Source organism: Psittacula echo (assembly GCF_963264785.1).
Source record: "Psittacula echo genome assembly, chromosome: Z".
Classification (NCBI taxonomy): Eukaryota; Metazoa; Chordata; class Aves; order Psittaciformes; family Psittacidae; genus Psittacula; species Psittacula echo.
The window spans coordinates 28,418,690-28,440,349 of NC_137742.1; the positions used below are offsets into that span (position 1 = coordinate 28,418,690).

A 21,660-nucleotide genomic window follows, 5' to 3' on the forward strand; every position below is an offset into this window, starting at 1 on the left:
AGAATGAAGACCTTGGGCCCACTGTAGGAGAGGATCTGGTTCGAGGCCATCTTAAGAAGCTGAATGTGCACAAGCCCATAGGAATCAGGTCCTATGGACAATCCATCTGTGGGTCCTGAAGGAGCTCCTGAATGAAGTTGCTAAGCCACTGCCCATCACATTTGAAAAATCATGGCAGTCAGGTGAAGTTCCCGACAACTGGAAAAAGGGAAATATAACCCCCATTTTCAAGGGGAAAATGGATGACCCAGGGAATTACAGACCAGCCACTCTCACCTCTGTGCCTGGCAAAATCTTGGAGCAGATCCTCCTGGAAGGCATGCTAAGGCACATGAAAAACAAGGAGGTGGTTGGTGACAGCCAGCACGGCTTCACTAAGGGGAAATCCTGCCTGACCAATTTGGTGGCCTTCTATGATGGGGCTATGGAACTGACAGACAGGGATAGAGCAGCTGATGTCATCTACCTGGACTTGTGCAAAGCATTTGACACTGTCTCACTGGTGTGCAGTTTACTTACTACATTAAATTAATGTGAATTATTTCCCTTTAGAAACAAGAATTACCTACTTTCTAGAGAATTATAACACAAATGCATATGCACTACTTAAAAAAATTAAACTAATAAAACTAACAATTGCACTCATTTTCTTGAGTCATTTTGCTGTTTTCTATGAATTCACTGAAGTCGGAAATAGAGACAAAGCAGTGGAGAAAACACAACAAAGTCAAGTTTTATCAAATGCATATGTGGTTTTATTCCTATGTCCACGTATGTGATATGGGATATTAACCTTAAATAAGGACAATGGCACATTGGAATTAAACAAATCTCATTATTGTCCAGTAAATCAAAAATGAAAATTGTTGACTATTTCTGTAAGTCAAATAACGACTTAGTACTGGATGCAGAAAACACTCTTTCAAAGTTACAGAACTTTGGAATAAAACTTTAAAATTCAATTGTTTGGAAAATACTGCAAGGAAAATCCTGAAAACATTCTCCTTTCTGTCTTCAGTAATAAAGCCTATTAAGAAACACAATCTGGAAGACAGAACTTCAACATAGAGGGGCTTTTTTATAAAGTCACTATTATAAAAAGTTATCAGGAGAACAGCTCATGTATTTCCAAGTCCACATTATTTTTGTTAAAATTTGTCATGACAGTTGTCAGTCATTCATCTGTTTCAATGATCTCTGTAGGACTATTACTTCTTTTCTCTTCTAGACAAGTAACTTTTTTCTCAGCAAAACTAGCAAACAGTGTATCCATCATTCCCAAAACTTCTAGTAGTTCCCCTTGATAGTCAATCTCTTTTCCTATGGCTTCTTGAAGTCTCAAAAACTGTCTATCAACGACTGCTGACTGCCCAAGCACAGGCTGATAAATGTCTGTAAAGAAAAAAATCACTTAAGAATTCACGTATCTATGGAAACATGAAAATTGTATCAGCTAGTTAGAGATGCATTTACAGAGCCTCACAGAAGTCCAACATTGTGGACAAATAAGAGAAGTTCAACAGTGTTCTGAAAACAGTGTTAATTATTGGCACGTACTTACAGTAAGTCATACTAACAGAAAGTTTTATGACCTCAAATACTATTTTTACCTCACTGGAGAAGTGGAATTCACCTGAACTATGTAACTGTAGAAATATGAGATATCAAAGATACTTAAGAGATCACGAGGAGATTCCTGCAGCCAGCGCAAGTCAAATACTGACAGTGTTATCTGTCAAATACCCAAATATCAAAGTTATCTGCCAATACCCCTTTTTGGATCATACTTATAAACAAAGTCATAAAAGTTTGGTTTCTTAAAGATGCAACACTTTTTACCTTATTTCCAAGCTAGCTATATAACTTTAAGAATCTTTTCTGTGCTGTACTTACCAGTGATCATATCTGCAACAGTCACCAGTATAGAAGTAAATCTAGGCTCAATCACACGCCTGCAAAATTAGAAGATATCCCCATTTTAATGGTTTTCCCAACTGCACTCTCTCTTCAAACAACAAACTGGTTTCTCACACAGGCATAGAGACACTCTCTGATTCATGAAAAGACATCACAAAACAGTCAGAGAAGCCAGTCAAAAAACCCTTCCTTTCAGGCAGGCAGTGGGAGCTGGAGGACTGGCAAAAGCCTCAGATATGTGAAGACACAAGTTTCACTGAGGCACAGAAAATAATAGACTAAAGGTGGAACGTTTGGCACAGAAGGAAAATATATTCTCTCACACTATCAGCAAAATTGTTTAGTGCTAACATTTTCAGTACTATCCCAGATCTTCGTATCAGAAAGCAGAAGGCATGTGAGATTTCAAGTGTACCAATGTTCACTCGTGACCTGCCGACACTATGCTGCAAAAGCTGTCAAGAAATACAGGTCTCCAAACAGGCAAAAAGAACTCGAGTTAAAATAATACCTTGCCACAAAGGTAAGTAGGAGATTAATTTGCTTCTCGTCTCGGCCTGCAAGCGCACTCCTCAGGGTTCCTCTACGATGTAGTTCCTGCATGACTGCAACCGTTACCTCAGGAGTATGAAGCCTGATGGATGGCTGGGCATATATAAGAAGAATTTAGTACCAAAGCAACATCTTCACACCCAAAAAAGGGTTGATACCAGCAAAAGAAAAACAGAAGCCACACAAGTTTGAATCCTTTCTACTGAGATACTGAAATAAAATTAGTTTAACATATGGAAAAAATCCATGTCAGATGACAGCACACAATTCAAATGGAAAAAACCCCATGCCATACCTCCAGTACTGCATCAAGGGCTTTGGAAGAATCAAAGCTCTTCAGCAGCTTGTCATATTTCCTCAAAGCACGTCTTACAGGTTTACTGACAGAGAAATCTTCCTAGAATTGAAAAAATGAGTTCAGAATGAGAGATCATCACACAACGGATTAGATGTACCACCATGAACAAGCTTTTATGGCTTTGTATCTTCCCTTCTCCTCCCTTTCAACTTAGCTCACCAAATAAAAAAAAAAAAAAAAACAAGCCAAACCAAACCGACAAACAAAACCCAACAAAAACCAACAAACACAACTAACCCAAAAAATCCCCACCAAAACATTTTCTTTGAGGACTGTTTCAGTACACATTTTCTCACCACCCTGTACCTGTTTTGGCATATAAGTTTTTCCTCTCATATAGGTTCTATATGCTGGTTGCCTCTTCTTCTGATTCTTTTCTTTCCCTTCTTCAGGTTTTCTGTGCTTAATATTTAGCACCCCATTGGTCATGCCTACAACTATGGTTTCATCTTCAGGCTAAAATGATGAAATCAGAGAGTTAGAAACATGGTTTTGTTTAATGATGCATCCTCTACCATGCAGATTTTTAAATTTTTATGTTTCATGACAAAGTTCTAATCACAGTATTATAGAGTAAGTGAAGTTGGAAGCCACCTCCATGAGGTCCCATGTGGTTAAATACCTTGCTCAAAACAGGGACAGCTTCAAGGCTATAATGGTAAGCAACATTATCTGTATAATAAGCCTTTAACAAATACTTAGATGGACTCATTAAGCAAGGTCAAATATGCATTAACATCCTTATGTAAGTATATACGACAGGTTTTGGTTTTCTTCAGTGGTGTACTGAATAGCCTTCAGCTATCACATGCTATACAGCAGACATGAACACCAACTATGAGAAAGCTATTTTGGAACAGCAAGATTTTGAAAAATAGGTGAGAACTGACCAAAACACCAGTCACTGGTATAAATTTCACCTAAATAACAAAGATTTCATGTATTTGATGCTAAAGGTCATAATTTTTAAATGATACACTGAAGAAAAATACTGACTTCACACATAGAAGTGAGATCTGACCTGTTACTATTAACAGGTAATTCTATGTAAACATTAAACATTAGCTGAATGCTCAACTGCTGCTAAAAAAAAAGATCCCTCACAGTCACTTTTACATGTCTTTCAGAGGCTACAGAAGAGGGCAATCATGTGACGACACCATTGTTTTAAAAAGCGGTGCTAGCCTCCAAATATCTGACCAGCAGGTCACTTACCCATTGGAACTGAAATGTTCCAGAGAAATGAGAGCGTGTTTTTTGTTTCCAAGACACTAAGACACATGCATTGGCAAAGAAGTTTGTTTATGCGTATACCTCATACCCTCTCCTCTTTTCTTCCTCAAACCAATCTTGACGCCAACAACTTTTAAGACAAGTGCGCCCTATTCTATATTTCTCAACAAATGAACTACCTTTTTTCTTTTAACAGTGCCACACAAGGTTCTTGAAAGGCAAAAGATTAGCACAATCTTCTTAAAGTCAAAGGACTTAAAAGACTGAAACTTTCCCTACGATGTATGCTGTCCTTGATAAACACACAATTTTGTGCAGATCTGATCAGGTAGCATCTGATGTCTGAGTATATTATGTTTAAAACCTTGTAATGCATTTTTTTACTTAGGAGGAATATATACAGCCATCCTACTTTGCACGCAGACCATTCTTCTGAAACGCGAAACAGCAAAAATTAATTACTTCAGTGATGTAAAAGGTATCAGTAATTACCTTGCCTAGAAAAATTTCTAATGTACTTACCGACAGCGCAAGACTGAGGATGGGTGCTGCATAGCTGAAACTGTGGACTACTTTGTAGGAAGTAGTACTGTAAATCTTCACATGCCTATACAGAAGAGTAATGATTAAAACCTCATTAGTAATGTCTTATTGCAGACACTTCACAGGAACTTCATCACTCTCAAGTTCTATACATCATTTAAGGAAACTGAGTATTTATACAAAGCAGTCTTCAGATTACCGCTGAGCTTCTTAGTTATTACCTCTCCTGCAACAGAATGATTCCATTAAAAGACAAACAAAAGTCAAGAAAGGATGACCCTTACCCAAAAAAGATGAAAATCGGGCAAGAGCAGAAATTTAAAACAGATGCAGTGACTATCCGACTTCAACAACGCTTAACAGGAAACACTAAGACAGTATTTCTTGAAATTTGTTCTTAGGTTTTAAATGTAAGATCTGTTGACAATTTCTGGAAGTAAATCTATAGATATTCTTGTACATGGCTGCTCTTTAATGATTTGACTGAAGATAGGAAATACTTAACAAATGAGAAAACAAAATATTCTCTTACAACAAATTTGAACTTTAGTGTTGTGAGTACTGAATGACAAACAGCTGCACAGCTAGTGGGATCCTTCGGCTTATGCTTTGTAATCAAGAATGCCTGAGAAAGCCTAGGAAGTACAGAAGGGCGGCAAGGAGGGAGAAAACAGATCACTGACATTTCAGACCACTTCCTATTGCTAATGTTTCAAAGACAACAGATTGAACACCAGTCCCCAGCAACTCAACCCAAACAAACAAAAAAGCGAGGATATTTCAGCTATGCACTTTGGCTACAAGAAGCAATGCCACAGAGACACAAAACCCAGGCTCTTTAAAGATGAATACTAACACCCTTTCAGTTATTTAAACTGTATTAAAGTTAAGAATAGGTACTTTATAGAGACTGCAAAGTCAGTTTAGAGATTAAAAAAAAGGAATGGCTATTCAGAAGTTCCACATACAGATTCCCAAATGGCACATGCAACCCTTAACTGACATTCAAGTTAATATTAGGAAAAGGTTAATGTATACTGCAATATGTACCTTGGCCCCAACAGACGTTTTCAATTAGGTTATATCTTTATATAATACTTAAAAAAGTGCTTAAGCCAAAAAAATCATGCACAGATTCACACTTGATGAATAACAACTTTAAAATAAAAAAAAGTCCTTGTCCTGGGTTTAGCTTTAACCGTTATTTTTCTCCTTCCTATTAGCTGGTGCACTGCTGGGTTTCAGATTTAATCTGAGAAAAATGCTGGTAACACACCAATGTTTTAGTTGTTGCTAAATAATGCTTACTCTGATCAAGGACTTTTAGTTTCATGCTCTGCCAGTGAGGAGGGGCACAAGAAGCCGGGAGGAAGCAGAGACAGGACACTTGACCCAAACTAGCCAAATGGGTATTCCATACCACAGCACATTATGCCCAGTATATAAACTGGAGGGAGTCACCCGGAAGGCCGAGATCACTGCTTGGTCGGGCTTGGTATAGATGGGTGGTGAGCAATTGTGCTTGTGTTTATTGGTTTTTCTCCCCTTCCCTTTTTAGTTTTATATTCTCTCCACTTGTTATTTCCCTTATTATTATTAGTAGTAGTTTTGTATTACACTTTAGTTATTGGACTGCTCTAATCTCAACCAGTTGGGTTTACATTCTATCAATTCTCCTCCCCTTCCTGCCCAGAGGTGGGGTGGAAAAGGAGGGAGTGAGCCATCAGCTGTGTGGTGCTGAGCTACTGGCTGGGCTTAAACCATGATGGTCCTGAAGAATTTAGATTGCCACAAAATACACTAACCTGTCCAAGGATCCTGACAATAACCTTTGTCCAGAGCTGTTCAGGCATAAACAAGTTACAGTTTTATGGTGATTTTTAAGTGATACTAGTAATTGTCCACCTTTTAGCACATCCCAAACTTTGACATATCGACCTCCTGTGAGAAGGAAACACACAAAACAGTTAGACATACATACATATTTTCACTTCTCTGGAGTTTTCACACAGTTACAGTGTCTCCTTTGTAACACCTTGTTTTCTGTACCTACTCACCACCCCCACCCATGATGACTACCTCCTGGGACAAGACACATTACAAGCTTGCTCTTTTTCAGGCCATTCTACAGCCGAATGATTCAACATACTTCTTACCAAACGTACCTAAAGTTCCTTTACTTTATCACCAGGTTAATTAAAGTCTGTATCTTGCCATTAAAAACATCAGGGTTTTTTGTGGATTTTTTTGGGTCAACTACAAGAATATCTAATCAGAGACAAAAAGACCCCTACTTTCACCCTCCAGATCAATGGATTCCTAAAGATTTTTGAGAAATCCAGCTCTTACATCACTTACCACCTCACTACTAAACGAAAATACTAGAAGGAAGCAGCTCAAGTACATTAGGGACACAAAAAAGAAATCTGATTTTGCTGAAGTACCTGCAGATACTAGAAGCCCACCAGAAGGGAACAGAAGCACACTCTCCACAGGCTGACCATGTTCTATTGTTATGATACTACTTTTTGTTCGGGCATCAAACAGCTTCACAGTGTGATCATAGGAACCTGCAAACACCACCATAATTAGCTTCAGTTTCATCATTTCAATTACTTCATGAACTATAACAACCATGTGCTACAATCTAAAGGGGCTTCTGCCAAACAGGAACAGTTTTAAAACATGCACTTAGAACACCTTTTGGTTTATCTTGGTTAATTTACAGCCTTCAGACAACATAAGTCTTCTAATTCTAGCCCCAACAATACATCAGGCCTTAAAAGTAATTTAAGTCTTAATTTTATTTCCCTTCCATTAATCAAGTGTATTTGTAACAATAAATTTAGGCAACCTGATGAAACTCAGTCTCGTGTGCCTCCTGAAGTAAGGAATATCACTTTTTTTCTAGGACTTTACCAGACATTAACAGAAAGCTACTGCAAGCAAGTGGTTTCAAATAACTCCTGTGATCTTTCATTTTTGAGTCTGTGAGTTTTGGTCTGTATGAACTACAACGGAACTAGTGTCCTCCTCTGGAAACCTTCAGTCAACTGCAACTAAAGTATATATTCACAGAATTTTCTAAAAACTTTCAAAGGCCACTCAGAACTGCTCTGTTAACCCTAACAGGCTAAAGCAAAGGTATGTTAAAAATTAGGGAAATTATGAGTTTCTCTATGAACATCAGTGTCAAGCTTAAAAAGCAAGCAAAAAGGTAACAGCAAAGGAGGCACCAAGCAGGAAGCCAGATCATCCATGTTTAAAATATAGTAAGCAAAATCCTACTGTATCAAAAACTATTTCTGCATTTTTCTTCAATTCAGTACAAAAGAAGCATATTGAAAATATAAAATCAAACCTGTTACAAAGACGTCTGCATTCACTTTACTTGCACAGCCGCATCTCACGTAGTCAGTATGTTCTCTGTATGAGACTATTTCTGTACCACTTGGAATATCCCACAGCTTTGATGAATAGTCATCACCACCAGAGAATACTCGGTATTTATCAGACAGGAAACCTGCTACATGAACAGGTCTAGAAACCAAAGTCCACAACATCCAAAGTTAAAATATATACTTGTTTCCAGAAGAGTCAGTCTGTCTGAAGAGATTATTTGTGTATTCTAACTTAAACATGCAAAGTCCTCACTGTTGGAAGTTACAAAGCCTCACTTTAGAGGTTAGTTACACTTTAGTTTTTATATTTCCAGCCAGAAAAGAGTCATGCTGACAGATGCTTACTTAAGCATTGATATGATCGGCCTTAAAAGTTTTATAGGTCTACTAGATGTCCATTCAAAAGCTGTAAGTTCTGCATTTGTTACTTAAGCTGTCTGTGTACTATCACTGTCTTTTACAAAAAAATTATAAAAAAGGTAAGTGTGCTCATCAGTGCCAGGGAGTCACAAGACTGCATCTGCACAACATATTAACAGACACCTACCTAAATTAGAAAATAAATTTATTCTTCCAGGTACTAAATTCATATTTGGAATTTGAAAGTTACTCCAATTTTAATTCAATTCAAAAATCTACTTTTCTGTAATATCTACAAGAAATAGTAACAAGCAACATAGACCAGTATTATTCAGATTTACAGCAAAATACAAAAGAAACATATGCAAACACAGCAAACAAGCTTATGCACATAAAGGAAAACCCAACATTGTCTTACTTAGTATGACCATCAAATTGTCTCAGCGGTGCTTTTCCACTGATGTCAAAGAGGCGAATGATACCTTCATCACTGCCAGCAACAAGCAGATTGCCATCATCTCTGTATGTGCCACAATAAGCAGCATCTTTGAAGCGAGAAAACGTTTTGATCGGTTCGTGAGAGTAACGACCATAAATGTGGATCTGGTACAACAAGAAGACTTTAAGTTTGCTCATATGATACCAACTCAAAGTGAAGAATGTGAAAACCTAAGAGAAGCCACTTACCCTTGAGGAAGCTGTGACAGCATAGTTACGTGGAGGAACCGGTGAGAAGTCAATTTTATTTACTGCACCAAACTCCTTTATCTGAATAGGTGCCTAAAGCAATTGCAATGAAGATCATTAAATACACACAAGCACACCATCAAAAATCAAAACAGCAAAACAAAACTTCTTCTTCCTACAGAGAGCTCCAAACTCCATTCAGACCCAAATCAATTTTAAATACAACCCTATGGAGTTTCTATTCTCTCAGGTTACTTCTGCTCACGTATTTTTTTTTTTTTTTTCAATTCGCGCATTACAACTAACCCACTAATTACGTATTCCGAGGGGAAAAAAATAACCTTATTCACTCACACAAGATTAAAAATACTTTATTAATAGCACGAAAGCAGTAGAAAAATATATTTTAAGGCAAAAAATAAGCCTGCTGGGCCAATTTTGGGCAAAGGCCAGGCTCGCTGCGTAGAAAGCAGCTTAGCTTTAATATGGTATTAAGGAACCGCTTCTAACCAAAAGCCGAGCAAGGCCGGGCACACACCTAGCGTCAGCCGCAGCGGAACACGACCGGACCGCTGTCCCAACGCCTCCGAGGGCTGCCTCCTACCTTGTACCCCTCCCAGTACACCGTGTCCTGCGTGATCCTCTCCCCGAGCCTGGGGCAGGTCTGAACCACCACCGGTTTGTACAAGGCCATGGCTGTCCGGGAGCGGAGAGACCGCGCCTCCAAAGGGAGTGAGACCCACGCTACCCCCTCCGCGCGGCCGCGATGGCGCGCCCCACGCCTGTCACCAAGCGAGCCACCCCAACCGTGTGCGTAATACGTCATCAAAAGGCGACTCTCACCTAGCCAATCGCCACCGCGGCGGAGCTGTATGGTGTCACGTCCGCCTCTCTGTCAGCGGTAGAGGTGGTGGTGCCGAGGTGAGGTGATGCCATGGGGCCCGAGCTGCCCAGCCCAGCCCTGCCCAGCCGTGTTCCGCCCTGTCCCACCCTGTCCCGTCTCGCCCTGCCGGGGGGTCACGGGCGGCGGGTGCTCCGCAGCGCCCGTGGCGGCAGCCTGGCTGTCGCTGCAGCCGGCCTTCGGGCCCTTCGTGCTGTGGCTGACGGCCTGCTTTAAGGGGAGAGGGTGGGCTGAAGGAGGGCATGGCGCTGCCAGGCCGCGGAGCCCCGCGTGGCGTTAGGCTGCCCGGGTGCTATCAGGGTGAACTGGGGTGTTCTGTGTCACGGACATAGATGGAGTTGTTTTCCTACGCATAGGGTAGAAGGCATTTGTTTTACTCAGGTTATGGAAAGGCTTAAGTCATAAAATGGCATAAAGTCACTGTAAATTTTCCTTCAAGTCTAATGGTTTTAGGAAATAAAGGCATGTTCTCCTGCCTTGGTATAAACGTGGTTGGTTCTGGTGGGGTTTTTTTTTTGTTGATTCGGACTGATACTATGAAACGTTACTTAGATGGAGCTCCTAGTGGCTTCATTATGGAATTCGGCTTAAGTATCCGCATGATCAAATTTGAATGAATGGTTTGGTCCCCTCCATTTAAACCTATACCCACAACTCATACTGCTTGTGACAGCAGTAAGATTGGTATTTCACCACAGTTTCAACTATCAGAACCAAATTCCATCAGCTTCAGTGAAGCCAAGCTTGATGTATTTTTGTGCATTGCTTCACCAGAATGTTGTTAACCTGTTAAATTTATTCAGTTTCAGGTTATTTAGACATCCGGAACTCTAGGTACAGCTTCATTGGCTGGAACTGCTAGTGGCTAGAAACCATGAAGAAACTTTCTGCATAAAACTTTCACATGGCTGGGGCCATGGCATCTTCCACAAACTTAGACATTGCAGCCCAGTTAATTGTGGAAGAATGTACTGCTAGCTACAGCCTTCCACCCATGCCGGACATCAAGGTGGAGCATCAGCTTGACTCTAGCACAGAGGAAGGCCCAGCTCAGAGTGTTACCATGGGAATGAAATTCATTTTGCCCAATAGATTTGATATGAATGTCTGCTCGCGATTTGTGAAATCTTTGAATGAAGAGGACAGTAAAAATATTCAAGACCAAGTTAACTCTGACCTTGAAGTGGCATCTGTCTTATTTAAAGGTTGAACTTTATGGTACAAATTGTTGTGTGTGGACTCTTGTCATCCTGTTAAACTGCTATTTTTTTAAAAAAAGTCTCTGCCTTATACATGTGTTAATCAATAATAGTTGCCTAGAATTTCTTAGCCATCTATTTCTATTATATACTTAATGAATTATTATTGTAAAATTAATTTTCTTCCATATTATTTTTAAAACATTTTTAGGGTTGTTTTTTTTTAATTGAAAAAATAGTGGCACAAAAAGTCTCTGATTTAATTTAATAAGAGCTGATGCTGATCATGAAAACAAGTTTACTTCTTTTGTGTATCACGTTCTACCACATGCTACATGTTGTTGAGTGCATGTATCTGCAAAACACTACTGAAAGCACTATATAATCATTTCAACTTCAGTGGCTTCCTGCAGCATGTTTTATCCTTTCAGCGGTACCGATGACAAAATAGCATAGCTCATGCCATTGATTTTGTTTTATCAATATGGTACGAAGCCTGTAGTTGTTGCAGTGACTGGCTTGCCAGTGCAGCTTCACACTACTTGAAAGTGGATGTTACTCCAGTTCTGGATCGCTGCAGCTGGATTGCCAGCCATTGCTGGTCAGCTTCATCAGAACTGAACAGTGCTTTTTCATGGCTGAACATTTTGATAGAGACCAGAATTAGGACTTCAGTCTATTTCTCCTTAACAGTTGTGATTTCCAGTGCTTGCTGGCATATTTCAGATTCTTAGTGACGTATCTTTTTATGAGGTTGAATTTGACCTATTTTCTACAACACATACAAACATGGGCCTATTGTCAATTTTAATGGTTTCTCTGATTTGTATTGTTGGCTGCAATTCATTGTAGCCATTGTAATTTTCAAACTTTTTTGATTTGCAGGCCCTAGGTGCTTACTAGTGGAGCTGCAGACCTGAACGGCAGATTTAGACCCATCAGCAGTAGGGTGTTTTTTCTTAGGTAATATTTGTGAACCCCTTAGAAGTAGTCCTGCAGATCCAGGTACCACAGGTCAAAAATCCCTGGTAGGTCTCTTAGTTTGATCAAGTCAGCTGTAGCAATTTGATTAACAAACAAAATGTAATTTCATTTTCATCCAGTTACTCTCTAATTGTAATTGCTTGCCTCCCTGAATTTGCACTTGGGTTTATGATCATGAGTTTCTCTATGGTATGAGTTCAGTGTGCTTGTTAATTACTTTCCAGTCATTAATTACTGTTGCACACTGATGTCAAGTCGATTTAGCCAGTAATGGAGTTTAATCTTTCAATATGTATTTCCAGTATTTAATCAGTTAGCTTCTTAAAAATTACGTGGCTCCTCAGCTACTTCTCAAAGCTAATAGGTACTTTTGAGAAGCAGAAGCCAAGATAATGTACGTATTCTGTAATAAAATGCCATTAAATTCTAATAGAAAGCTGGGAAAGTTAGTACAGATGAACATAGCAGCACTGCATAACTTCCCACATTCTAAGTGGTGACTTGCTGTTGCATTTTATGGAAGTTATTGTGGAATATCTCTCTTCCTGCTGGATAAGTATTAATAAGGCATTCATAATGCAATTACAGATTTGTCCAGCAGAAGTGTAAAAAGTCCTGGTGAAGAAAATTAGTGAAGGTAGTCTTGGGAAGTAGGCAAAGGGATGATCTGAGCAGTTACCTGACTGCATTGCTGACTGCAGCTGCATCATGATATTGGACTGAAGAGCATTAATAAGGATGTGGTAGGGTATGTGGGGCTCTTGTACCTGATAAATCCATGCTAGGCACTGTTGAAAATCTAGATGAAGGCTTAACCTTATTCAGACACCCAATTTTTGTGACATTATGCTGTACTGAATACTGAACATGTGGGTAGCAGCATTGTTTTATGCTAGAAGTGAAAACAGCAGTTTAACTCTGACAATACACAGTGGAAAAGCACATGTCACAAAGCTTACTTAACATGGGTTTTAAAGATCTTGTGACACTGGTGCCTTCTAGTTTGACTTAAAATCTGTGGCTTGCTTTTAATGCTCTTACTAGTATTAAAATCCTGTCTGTTTTCTCTGTTCAATGTAGCTGAATGCAACAGCCACACTTCTCCTTCCCCTGGTATCCAAGTAAGACATGTTTATACTCCATCAACTACTAAGCATTTCTCACCAATAAAACAGTCAACTACCCTAACTAACAAACACAGGGGAAATGAAGTCTCTACAACACCTCTGCTTGTAAACTGTAAGTATCCTGACTTACTGTTAATTATTTTGTGAACTGTGTGTTAGATGGCTGACAGATTTTTCTATTTTTTTTCCTTCGGTGTTTTAATAAATTCCTTTATAAGGAGAAAACATTGAGATAGTCTTGTCTAATTTCACATGGTTCCAACTGTGAAATATTGATCTTCCTACTGTTTTGGATTCATGTCTGAAGTGTATTTTCCAGAAAGGATCCAATTCTTGATTAGAAAAAAAATAGGTAAAGATTTTTCGGATCCTTTCTGAGCTTTAAGTCAATGTGCTTCTTGTACTTGTTTTCAGAACCTGTGCATCTTGTAAAAAAAATTTATTAAAATTAGATGATTAGTGAGTGCTACAAACTCATACTGCAAATGTCATGATTGCCACAGATCTTGAAAGGCAGGACAATTTATGAGGTTTTGTTAATTGGTAAGTATTTTCTTTATAAATTAATTCTATGTAATTCATTTATAAATTATTTCATCTATAGATTATAAATTCAATGTTAAAAGGCTGCTTGCATTGGAAAAATTAATGTGGAGCTGCAGCATAGGCCATGAACAAAATGCACAGTCTTTCTGAAAAAAATAAAACTTTAATGTTTCATGTAGTGAATAGAAGGACAGTGAACGGTATGTATTATGTACTTGTTAGCTAATTTTGTTATTATATAATGTGGATAATTTATTATATATTCCCTCCTGACCACCTTTCCAACCTCTTGGTATTGAAGACCAACTTCCATAAGTTTAAAACAAGCCCACACTCCTTTTTTTCCCCTGTAGATGTAGGTGCAGATGTCATGTCTTGTAATAGTTTTGTAATGCCTGATGTATTCCACATTGTAGTGAGTGAGAGTCATGCCACAGGCTCACTGAGCAGTGTGACAGGTCTCCTGACATGCGATCTCTTAGATGTCATTTTAAAACTACACAACCTCAATTTACCAAAAGATGCTTATTTTCCTTTCATAAATGTTCTTAATATGATCCTGGATTGCTTGCCAAGCATCAGGGAGCATGTTGCCTTGTAAAGAGTCAGTGTCGGAAGTATCTTCTGCTTTTTAGTACAATTTCTGCCTCGGTTAAAAAATTACCTAAACCTGTGGAACATTTTCAAAACTTCTTAAGATAGTGATTCTAGTTCAGAGTATAATGTGAAACCTATCTACATTCTCAAATCCATGTTCTGTACTGCTTAAGTCAAATTCCAAATAGAGCAGAATGAAAATTGGTATGTGTGACACATGATTTTGCTTCCTTTTTTTCAGCTTTATCAGTTCATCAGCTGGCTGCTCAGGGAGAAATGTTGTATCTGGCCACGCGTATTGAACAAGGTGAGACAGAAGAACAGTAATCTCTTCCTTTTTTCTTTGGGGCATTTATGCCTTGTTGTGCTTAAGTTTTCCCCAAAAAACATTAAAAAAAAAAAAATCCTCAATTCTGGAACAAATTGAAGGATATTTCACGTATCTGTTCTTTGCAGATGTGGGCTTTTGTTTCACATCTGTCTTTTATTCACTGTTTCCTATGATTTGGGGTTTAAGTGAAACATTAGCATTAATAGGAGTTGTAGGTAAATCCCTTCCTCCTGCTGCTCCCGAGCTATATAAGTAATCCATATAAATGAGAGGGGAGAATCTGTTCTATCAGAAGAGTTGTTATTTTTTAATTGTTATTATCTTTGTAATTTAAAACAATGGCTTTCCGATTTTATTTAATCAATCAGTGTATAGAGCTGTATGTTGGTAATTTAAACCATAGCTCACACCCATGATATAATAGTGCTGCTCAGTCTGAGTTGGGTGATAGTCCTCAGTGTGACATTTGTGTGTCCATAATGCATAGCATATTGAATTGAGTAATATACTGTTAATAGTATAAGGGAATATATTGTTAATAGTATATTATTATACTAGTAGTAATCAGCTCTTCTTTCGCTCTTTGTTGAAATGTTTGCTGGAAAGCAAGTAATGAGTCTCTGGGTCTATATACTTTGTAATGTATATAGCAAACAAATTGATTCTGGAGCATCAGTAAAAAATGCATACTCTAGTGCTGTGATAAGCATTGGATTTTTTAAGTACTTAAATATTTTTTACAAATTCCAACTCAACTATTTCAGCCAGCCAAATGTTAAAATATTTTCTTTTTCCTTCTTCCAGCTGCACTATAAGTAGACCTTAATTGTTTCCACAAAACACCCTATTGATTACATGAACTCTGGGGGAAAGGAGGTACACTATCTATATTGCTTTACAAGATAAGTCTTTACAAGATCTTGTGACTCTGTTGAAAAAAAACCAAAAAACAAACACTACCTTCTGCAGTATAATCCAGACTGTCCTTCTTCGTTTTTCAAACAGCCCTTCTCTTTTTTCCAAAGATAAAGCCCAGATTACTGACAACTTGTAACATTTCTGAGTAGAAACAGAGCTTGATTTATAGAGCTTAAAAAATGAATAAACCCAATTCTTAAATTTTACTTTGCTCAGTTGAATGTTTTTTCTTTCTTGGACAAAGGTATTTCACCACCATTGCAATAGAATTTTGTTTTTAAAGTTAAGGTAAGAATGACTCTTAGGCCACACTGATAACTCATTCCATTCACCATGAATACATCAGTGCATTTCACGAGCTTCTACTGTGCATTAGTGAAAGGGATTACTAAATTACATATTTATCTTTACACAGAAAATGTAATCAATCATAAGGATGAAGAAGGATTTACCCCTCTGATGTGGGCTGCAGCTCATGGGCAGATAGCAATAGTGGAATTTCTCCTCCAAAATGTAAGGAAATAAACACACCTCATTTTAAATTCATTTAAATTACTTTTTTAGTTCAGTTTGCCTTCTGATTTTTAGTTCAGTTTGCCTTCTGATTTTTTTTTCAATGCTGCTATAAACTTAAAAGTTTTAAAGTTAAGTTCTGTGTAAAACCTCACATTTAAAAAAAGTGTGGTTAATTTGATTTGTTGTTGCTGTTGTTGTTATTATAATTTCAGGGTGCAGATCCTCAGATTTTGGGGAAAGGACGAGAAAGTGCCCTCTCACTGGCTTGCAGTAAAGGATACACAGATATTGTCAAAATGCTGCTCGACTGTGGAGTTGATGTCAATGAGTATGACTGGGTAAGACTCTAGCTCTAATTTATGTCATAGGGTGCTTTGGTCAGAAAATTTGGACCAGGGCATAGCACTGTTTCGGGTTTTAAAATTATTCTCCCTCTTCTAAAATACCTGAGAGCTTCAAAACTTCTATACGATAAGAGAAGTTGGCATTACTAGTTCTGACTTGTTGGCAAAAAGAGAATGAGACTAACACTGAGTCCTTCTAGAAGGATGAGCTTGCATTCTAAACAGCAGACAAAAAAAAAATTAATTGAAGTTCCAAAATAGAATCTCATTTTTAAAAAACCTATGAAGTTTCTTACTGATACATAGAAGTATACTGGTGTGTTAATGAATTACAATTGCAGACTGCTCAATCATTAAGTTTCTAAGGCTTTTCTTTGCATTCGCAGAATGGAGGCACACCTCTGCTATATGCAGTACATGGGAACCATGTGAAATGTGTAAAAATTCTGCTTGGTAAGCAGACTGTCCCAACTTTATTATCAGTAATAATACTGAGTATTGCCATTCTCATTGTCAGAAGTATGAGTTTGTTTTCCTGTTTTACATAGAAAGTGGTGCTGATCCAACTATCGAAACAGATGCTGGCTATAATTCCATGGATTTGGCTGTAGCCCTGGGCTATCGGAGTGGTGAGTATTGCAAATGTTAATTCTTTGATTTTGATTTTTACTGCTCCTTGTTTATGTAGCTGCTGCAGTGATCTAATAGAAGTTTTGCAGCTGTTAGAAAATCCCTGTCCTACAAGTCTTATTACACCTAAATGTATCGGCCCAAAATGAGTAGGAATTTCTGTGCCTGTCTCAGAAAGCCAAGTACCTAGTAAGAAAATGTCACTGAGCTAGGCCTTCATCTGTGGGCACAGATAATGGTGTGCAGGGCTGATGTAGCCCTGAGCTACTCCCCCACCCTGTACAAAAGGGTGTGTGTTGCACCAGACAATGATAAGAGACCCGCAGCCCTCCTGACCCGCTCACCCTGGCACTTTGTTGATTGGCATGATGTGATGTAGCTTGCAAAACCTTCTTTCTCTGTCAGACTAGCTCCAGTTTTTCTTGGAGACAAACAGTAACAGCCAGGATCAGTGAATTAGGCTACCTGACTTGTTTCTAGAAAAAAGAGGCAAAGAAGGGATTCTTCATTGTTTTTTCCTCATGCTGCCCTCATTCTGAAAGCTGTGAAATGCCTGCCATTACAGAAATGAACTGCATCCTGAAATAAGCTCAGCACTGCATGTATAGCTTCTCCAACCAGGGCCCTGTACTTATAGGGTGGCAGTAACATTATTAATGTCTAAATATAGGACTACTTCAAGAGTTCAGTCTCAAAACATTCTACAGAAGTAGTTTTTAATAAACATGTTTGCCTACTTTCCATTTATAGGCTTTAAAATTTGTTTTCCATATGCTATCAGCCTTTTCAAACAAGAGAACAGATCATCAGCTCAAAACCCTATCATCTGTCTTACTGGGTGTATTGGTTTTGCAATATGTGAGGCTTTTATTTTCTGAAGGGATGTAAACTCTCTTCCCACAGTGAATTTATTCCTGTTTGGTTTTTGTTAAATGATTGTACAGGATAAGCTGGCATCTACCAGGAAAAAATAGTACAGCCCTAAAAATGTGAAAAAACATTGAACACTGATTAACTTGATCTTTTTCTCTGCTTTAGTTCAACAGGTTATTGAGTCTCATTTATTAAAGCTACTTCAGAATATCAAGGAATAATGGTTGGCTCTTTTGCGGGTGTCAGTTCTTGGCTTGGACATTTATACTGCTTTTTAGCCCTATAATCAGTGACAAGGGTTAGTTGTTTTAAACTTTACCTCAGTTCAACTATTTGCTGGTTTTAGTTAAGCTTTTTAATATTCTTCCTCTTCTTTCATTGTTGTTCCTAAAATTATGCAATGCCATCCTTTTCTTAAAAATATTTTATATAATTTTAGAAGAAAAAGTCAATTGTGCATGAAAATATTTGTAAATACAACCAGTTTTGACTATCTAAATGTTTACACTGAGTGCAGTGGGTGGCACTGTGACATGTGTCCTATTTCATGTCATTGATACATGTTCCCAGGATGAAATTTGTTTAGATAATTGAGGCGTGTCACCACAGAAGATACACATCTTTAGTATTACCAATAAGAAAATACACACCAGATGTGATTGTTTTCAAGATCCCCAGTTAATACTACTGCATAAGCTTTTGGCTTTATCTGATTTTTAAGTTGATAGTAAATTGAAGGGCTTTGGTGATGGTAGTTTAATTCCTATCTGATTTCTTCCCATGTCCCTTCCTGCTGTAGTCCTGAAACAGCTAGGCTAGAGCATCCTAGGTAGAAACTTCTTTGATAAAATGAAGCCAAATTACAAGTGCAGAATTCCTAGCTCCTGAATACCCTCCCTGCAGTGGCTGAAAGCAGCCATCAGCTGTATAGGAAGACAAGCCAAATCCTACTGCGTTCCAGCCTTCTTCAGCCAAAGTGTGCTCCTTTGGATCATAGAATCATAAGATATCTCAAGATGGAAGGGACCCATAAGGATCATGGAGTCCAACTCACTGCTCCTCACAGGACTACCTAAAACTAAACCATATGACTAAAAACGTCACCCAGGCGGCTCTTGAACTCTGACAGACATGGTGCCATGACTGTTCCCTGGGAAGCTTGTTCCAGTGACCAACTGCCATTGCCTGAGGAACCTTCTAATGTCCATACTGAACTTTCTCTGACACAGCTTCATTCCATTTGGTCACCAGAGAGAGATCAGCACTTCTCTCTCTGCTACCACCCCTTGATGCAGTTGTAGGCTGTGATGTAGTCACCCCTCAGTCTTCTCCAAGCTGAGCAAACCAAGTAACCGCAGCTGCTCCCCAGAAGTCTTACCCTCAAGGCCTTTCACCATCTTGGTCGGTCTCATCTGGACACACTCTAATGGCCTGATGTCATTCTTATGCTGAGATATCCAAAACTGCACAGACTACTCAAGGTGGGGCCACACCGGTGCAGTCTGGAGTAGGACAATCAATCACCTCCCTTGACCAGCCAGCTATACTGTTCTTGATGTACCCCAGGACAAGGTTGGCCCTTCTGGCTGCCAGGGCACACTGTTGACTCACATTCAACTTGCCATCAATGCAGACCCACAGAACTCTCTTTGCAGGGCTGCTATCCAGCCTCTCATCCCCTCCTTTGGCAGGATGTCCAGACAGCTGTTCAATTAGAACAGCAATTATGATTTTGAGATTAGTTTAAAAATTAGGCAATGTGCACTGATTTTGAGTCCTCTGCACTGAGTAATGGGACATAATAGATAATAATAATGGGACAAATAATAGATAAACTTCTGGAAGAGACTTCTCAGAAGCTTTTTCCCTGACTGTACATACAGAACTCTAGAGAGAGTTTGCATGTTTTCCTAAGCATTTCTGCATTGTGTCCACTAGAGGTCTAGCATCCAGCCACATCCATGCACCCCTAGCCCCTGCCTTTCTTCCTTGCTCCATGTAATGTTTCTATTTGAAAATATTCCATACACAAAGGAAATCAGTACTGTTTAAAGTACATGCACTGTGATCCTGACCAAGGATACTGGAAGGCTGGGGCATAATCCAGCCGAGCTCTTCTGCACCAGAGCCAGAAAAATAACTCAAAACATTAACTTTGTTATTTCAAAGTGACTAAATATGCAATAGGAGAAAAACGTAAGGAAAAAAAAAAATCCAAACCTACACAGATTAAACCTGAATTTCTGGCCAAATTTCTCTATAACTCTACTGAAACATCAGTGGTGTATAGAAGGTGTAAATTGGGCCAAAATTAACCTCTGAAAGATTGTGCGAGAGCAAGTTCAGAGATCATTTCTTTCATGAAGCTGAAAACTGAAATTTAATGAACCTAAGGTGAAGGAAGGTGAAGCAGGAAAATGTAATTGACTCTGCTGATGCTAGTGAAATCCTTGCTGCATTTGAGTATTCTCTCTCTCCCAGACTTTAACACTTGTATTTTTTATATAGAGTTTTACAACAGTTTTACTGTATCAGGCATGATTAAATCAGATGAAAGAAACAGTAAATCCAGCATGCCTTGAAAGCAAGGTAGGGAAATTGTTTCATAATTAACATGTAGAAAAATGTGTCTTCCTACAAGTAATTTTAAAATAACATGAAGTGGCCATTACTGTAAAAATTGCATATTATAAATACTGAGATTTAATGGCTGATGTAAAAGCAAATGTTGAATTTCCATGTTTGTTCAAAAGCAATGCAAAAATAATGCAAACCATCTTTTCTGGAAACATCATAACCTGACCTATTTCTGATTATTTTTTAAGACACTTTGTGTATGGACATGCTATACAAGTGTGTGTAAGTACCAGAATTTGCTTTTTGTGTATTATTTGTGTTACAGGAAAATACTTGTTCTAAATGATGAACCTTCTCTATCTGCTTTGTATTTTGTCTTGCACTTCAATAAGCATTGACTTAATATATAGGAAATAAACTGACTAATTGTTAACTATTGCCTGATAATGTATCATACAGGGAGATATTGAAATAGAGGAACATTGATTAAGACAGCAAAATGTAAAATTTATTCCATCTTTTTGTTGTAGAATTTCAGGCAATTGTCAGATAGTCATCACCACACATCCCACAAAAGTGAGCACAGAAGTGAGGATGATAATCTTTCAGAAGCCATTCACTGCATTAAGAACCCTTTCTATACTGTAACAGTATGCTAAGGCAATGAACTTGGAATTGAAGTTTTCTGTGGCTCTTTGTGAGGGCCCTGCAGGGAACAGACAGCAGTATTTCATAAGCTATGATTCAGGCACCCTGAGGAAAACTTAGAGTTAGCAAACTGGGAGCAGAGGGGGGGAAAATCTATGCAAAGAAAAAGCTTTACTCACTGGAAAAAGTCACTGTCAAAAAAGCCCAGACAACTTGATTATGCAATATTAACAGCATGCTTCACTCCACGTACTTCATGTTTCTCTGAGGCACAACAATGAATTTGTTTTTCTTGGTGTAAGTACTTCTCAGTATTCAGTTTTCTTTGTTTATAGTGGTAAAAAATGTAAAGCCCCTGATTCAGCATTGGTAGCTGTTCTGAAACACCAGCCTGCTGATTTTGTTTTAGTGAACCATT

At 38.4% G+C, this 21,660-nt stretch overlaps 2 protein-coding genes across 4 annotated transcripts; one reads left to right on the top strand and one right to left on the bottom strand.

The window, feature by feature from the left end:
• Nucleotides 1–787: 787 nt before the first annotated feature.
• UTP15 (UTP15 small subunit processome component) lies at nt 788–9,838 on the bottom strand. Its single transcript, XM_080637766.1, has 12 exons — nt 9,656–9,838; nt 9,052–9,144; nt 8,783–8,967; nt 7,965–8,143; nt 7,048–7,173; nt 6,409–6,544; nt 4,583–4,667; nt 3,134–3,283; nt 2,765–2,866; nt 2,429–2,562; nt 1,894–1,952; nt 788–1,392 (listed from the first exon to the last, which is right to left on the bottom strand). Exons 1-12 carry the CDS (start codon nt 9,743–9,745, stop codon nt 1,175–1,177), a joined length of 1,557 nt encoding a protein of 518 aa, XP_080493892.1. The 5' UTR covers nt 9,746–9,838; the 3' UTR covers nt 788–1,174.
• A 95-nt stretch (nt 9,839–9,933) lies between these two features.
• ANKRA2 (ankyrin repeat family A member 2) lies at nt 9,934–20,970 on the top strand. Of its 3 annotated transcripts, none has more exons than XM_080637975.1 (9): nt 9,934–9,972; nt 10,762–11,157; nt 13,216–13,374; nt 14,647–14,712; nt 16,070–16,167; nt 16,383–16,508; nt 16,901–16,967; nt 17,063–17,143; nt 18,183–20,970. In XM_080637975.1, exons 2-9 carry the CDS (start codon nt 10,857–10,859, stop codon nt 18,236–18,238), a joined length of 954 nt encoding a protein of 317 aa, XP_080494101.1. In that variant the 5' UTR covers nt 9,934–9,972; nt 10,762–10,856; the 3' UTR covers nt 18,239–20,970. The 3 variants fall into 3 exon arrangements, with proteins under 3 accessions (XP_080494101.1, XP_080494100.1, XP_080494102.1); XM_080637974.1 differs by having other exon boundaries at nt 9,941–9,972; nt 10,756–11,157; XM_080637976.1 differs by lacking the exon at nt 16,901–16,967 and having other exon boundaries at nt 9,941–9,972; nt 10,756–11,157; nt 18,183–18,215.
• Nucleotides 20,971–21,660: the final 690 nt, after the last annotated feature.

What these genes read in the sequence shown, in the direction of transcription:
- UTP15 (XM_080637766.1), bottom strand. Translation starts at nt 9,745, where the DNA reads ATGGCCTTGTACAAACCGGTGGTGGTTCAGACCTGCCCCAGGCTCGGG. An exon ending in TGTACTGGGAGGGGTACAAG is followed by an intron (nt 9,145 to 9,655) that starts GTAGGAGGCAGC and finishes CAATTGCTTTAG; the next exon opens with GCACCTATTCAGATAAAGGA. An exon ending in AAACTTATATGCCAAAACAG is followed by an intron (nt 2,867 to 3,133) that starts GTACAGGGTGGT and finishes TTTCAATTCTAG; the next exon opens with GAAGATTTCTCTGTCAGTAA.
- ANKRA2 (XM_080637975.1), top strand. Translation starts at nt 10,857, where the DNA reads ATGGCTGGGGCCATGGCATCTTCCACAAACTTAGACATTGCAGCCCAG. An exon ending in AACACCTCTGCTTGTAAACT is followed by an intron (nt 13,375 to 14,646) that starts GTAAGTATCCTG and finishes CCTTTTTTTCAG; the next exon opens with CTTTATCAGTTCATCAGCTG. An exon ending in ATGTGTAAAAATTCTGCTTG is followed by an intron (nt 16,968 to 17,062) that starts GTAAGCAGACTG and finishes TGTTTTACATAG; the next exon opens with AAAGTGGTGCTGATCCAACT.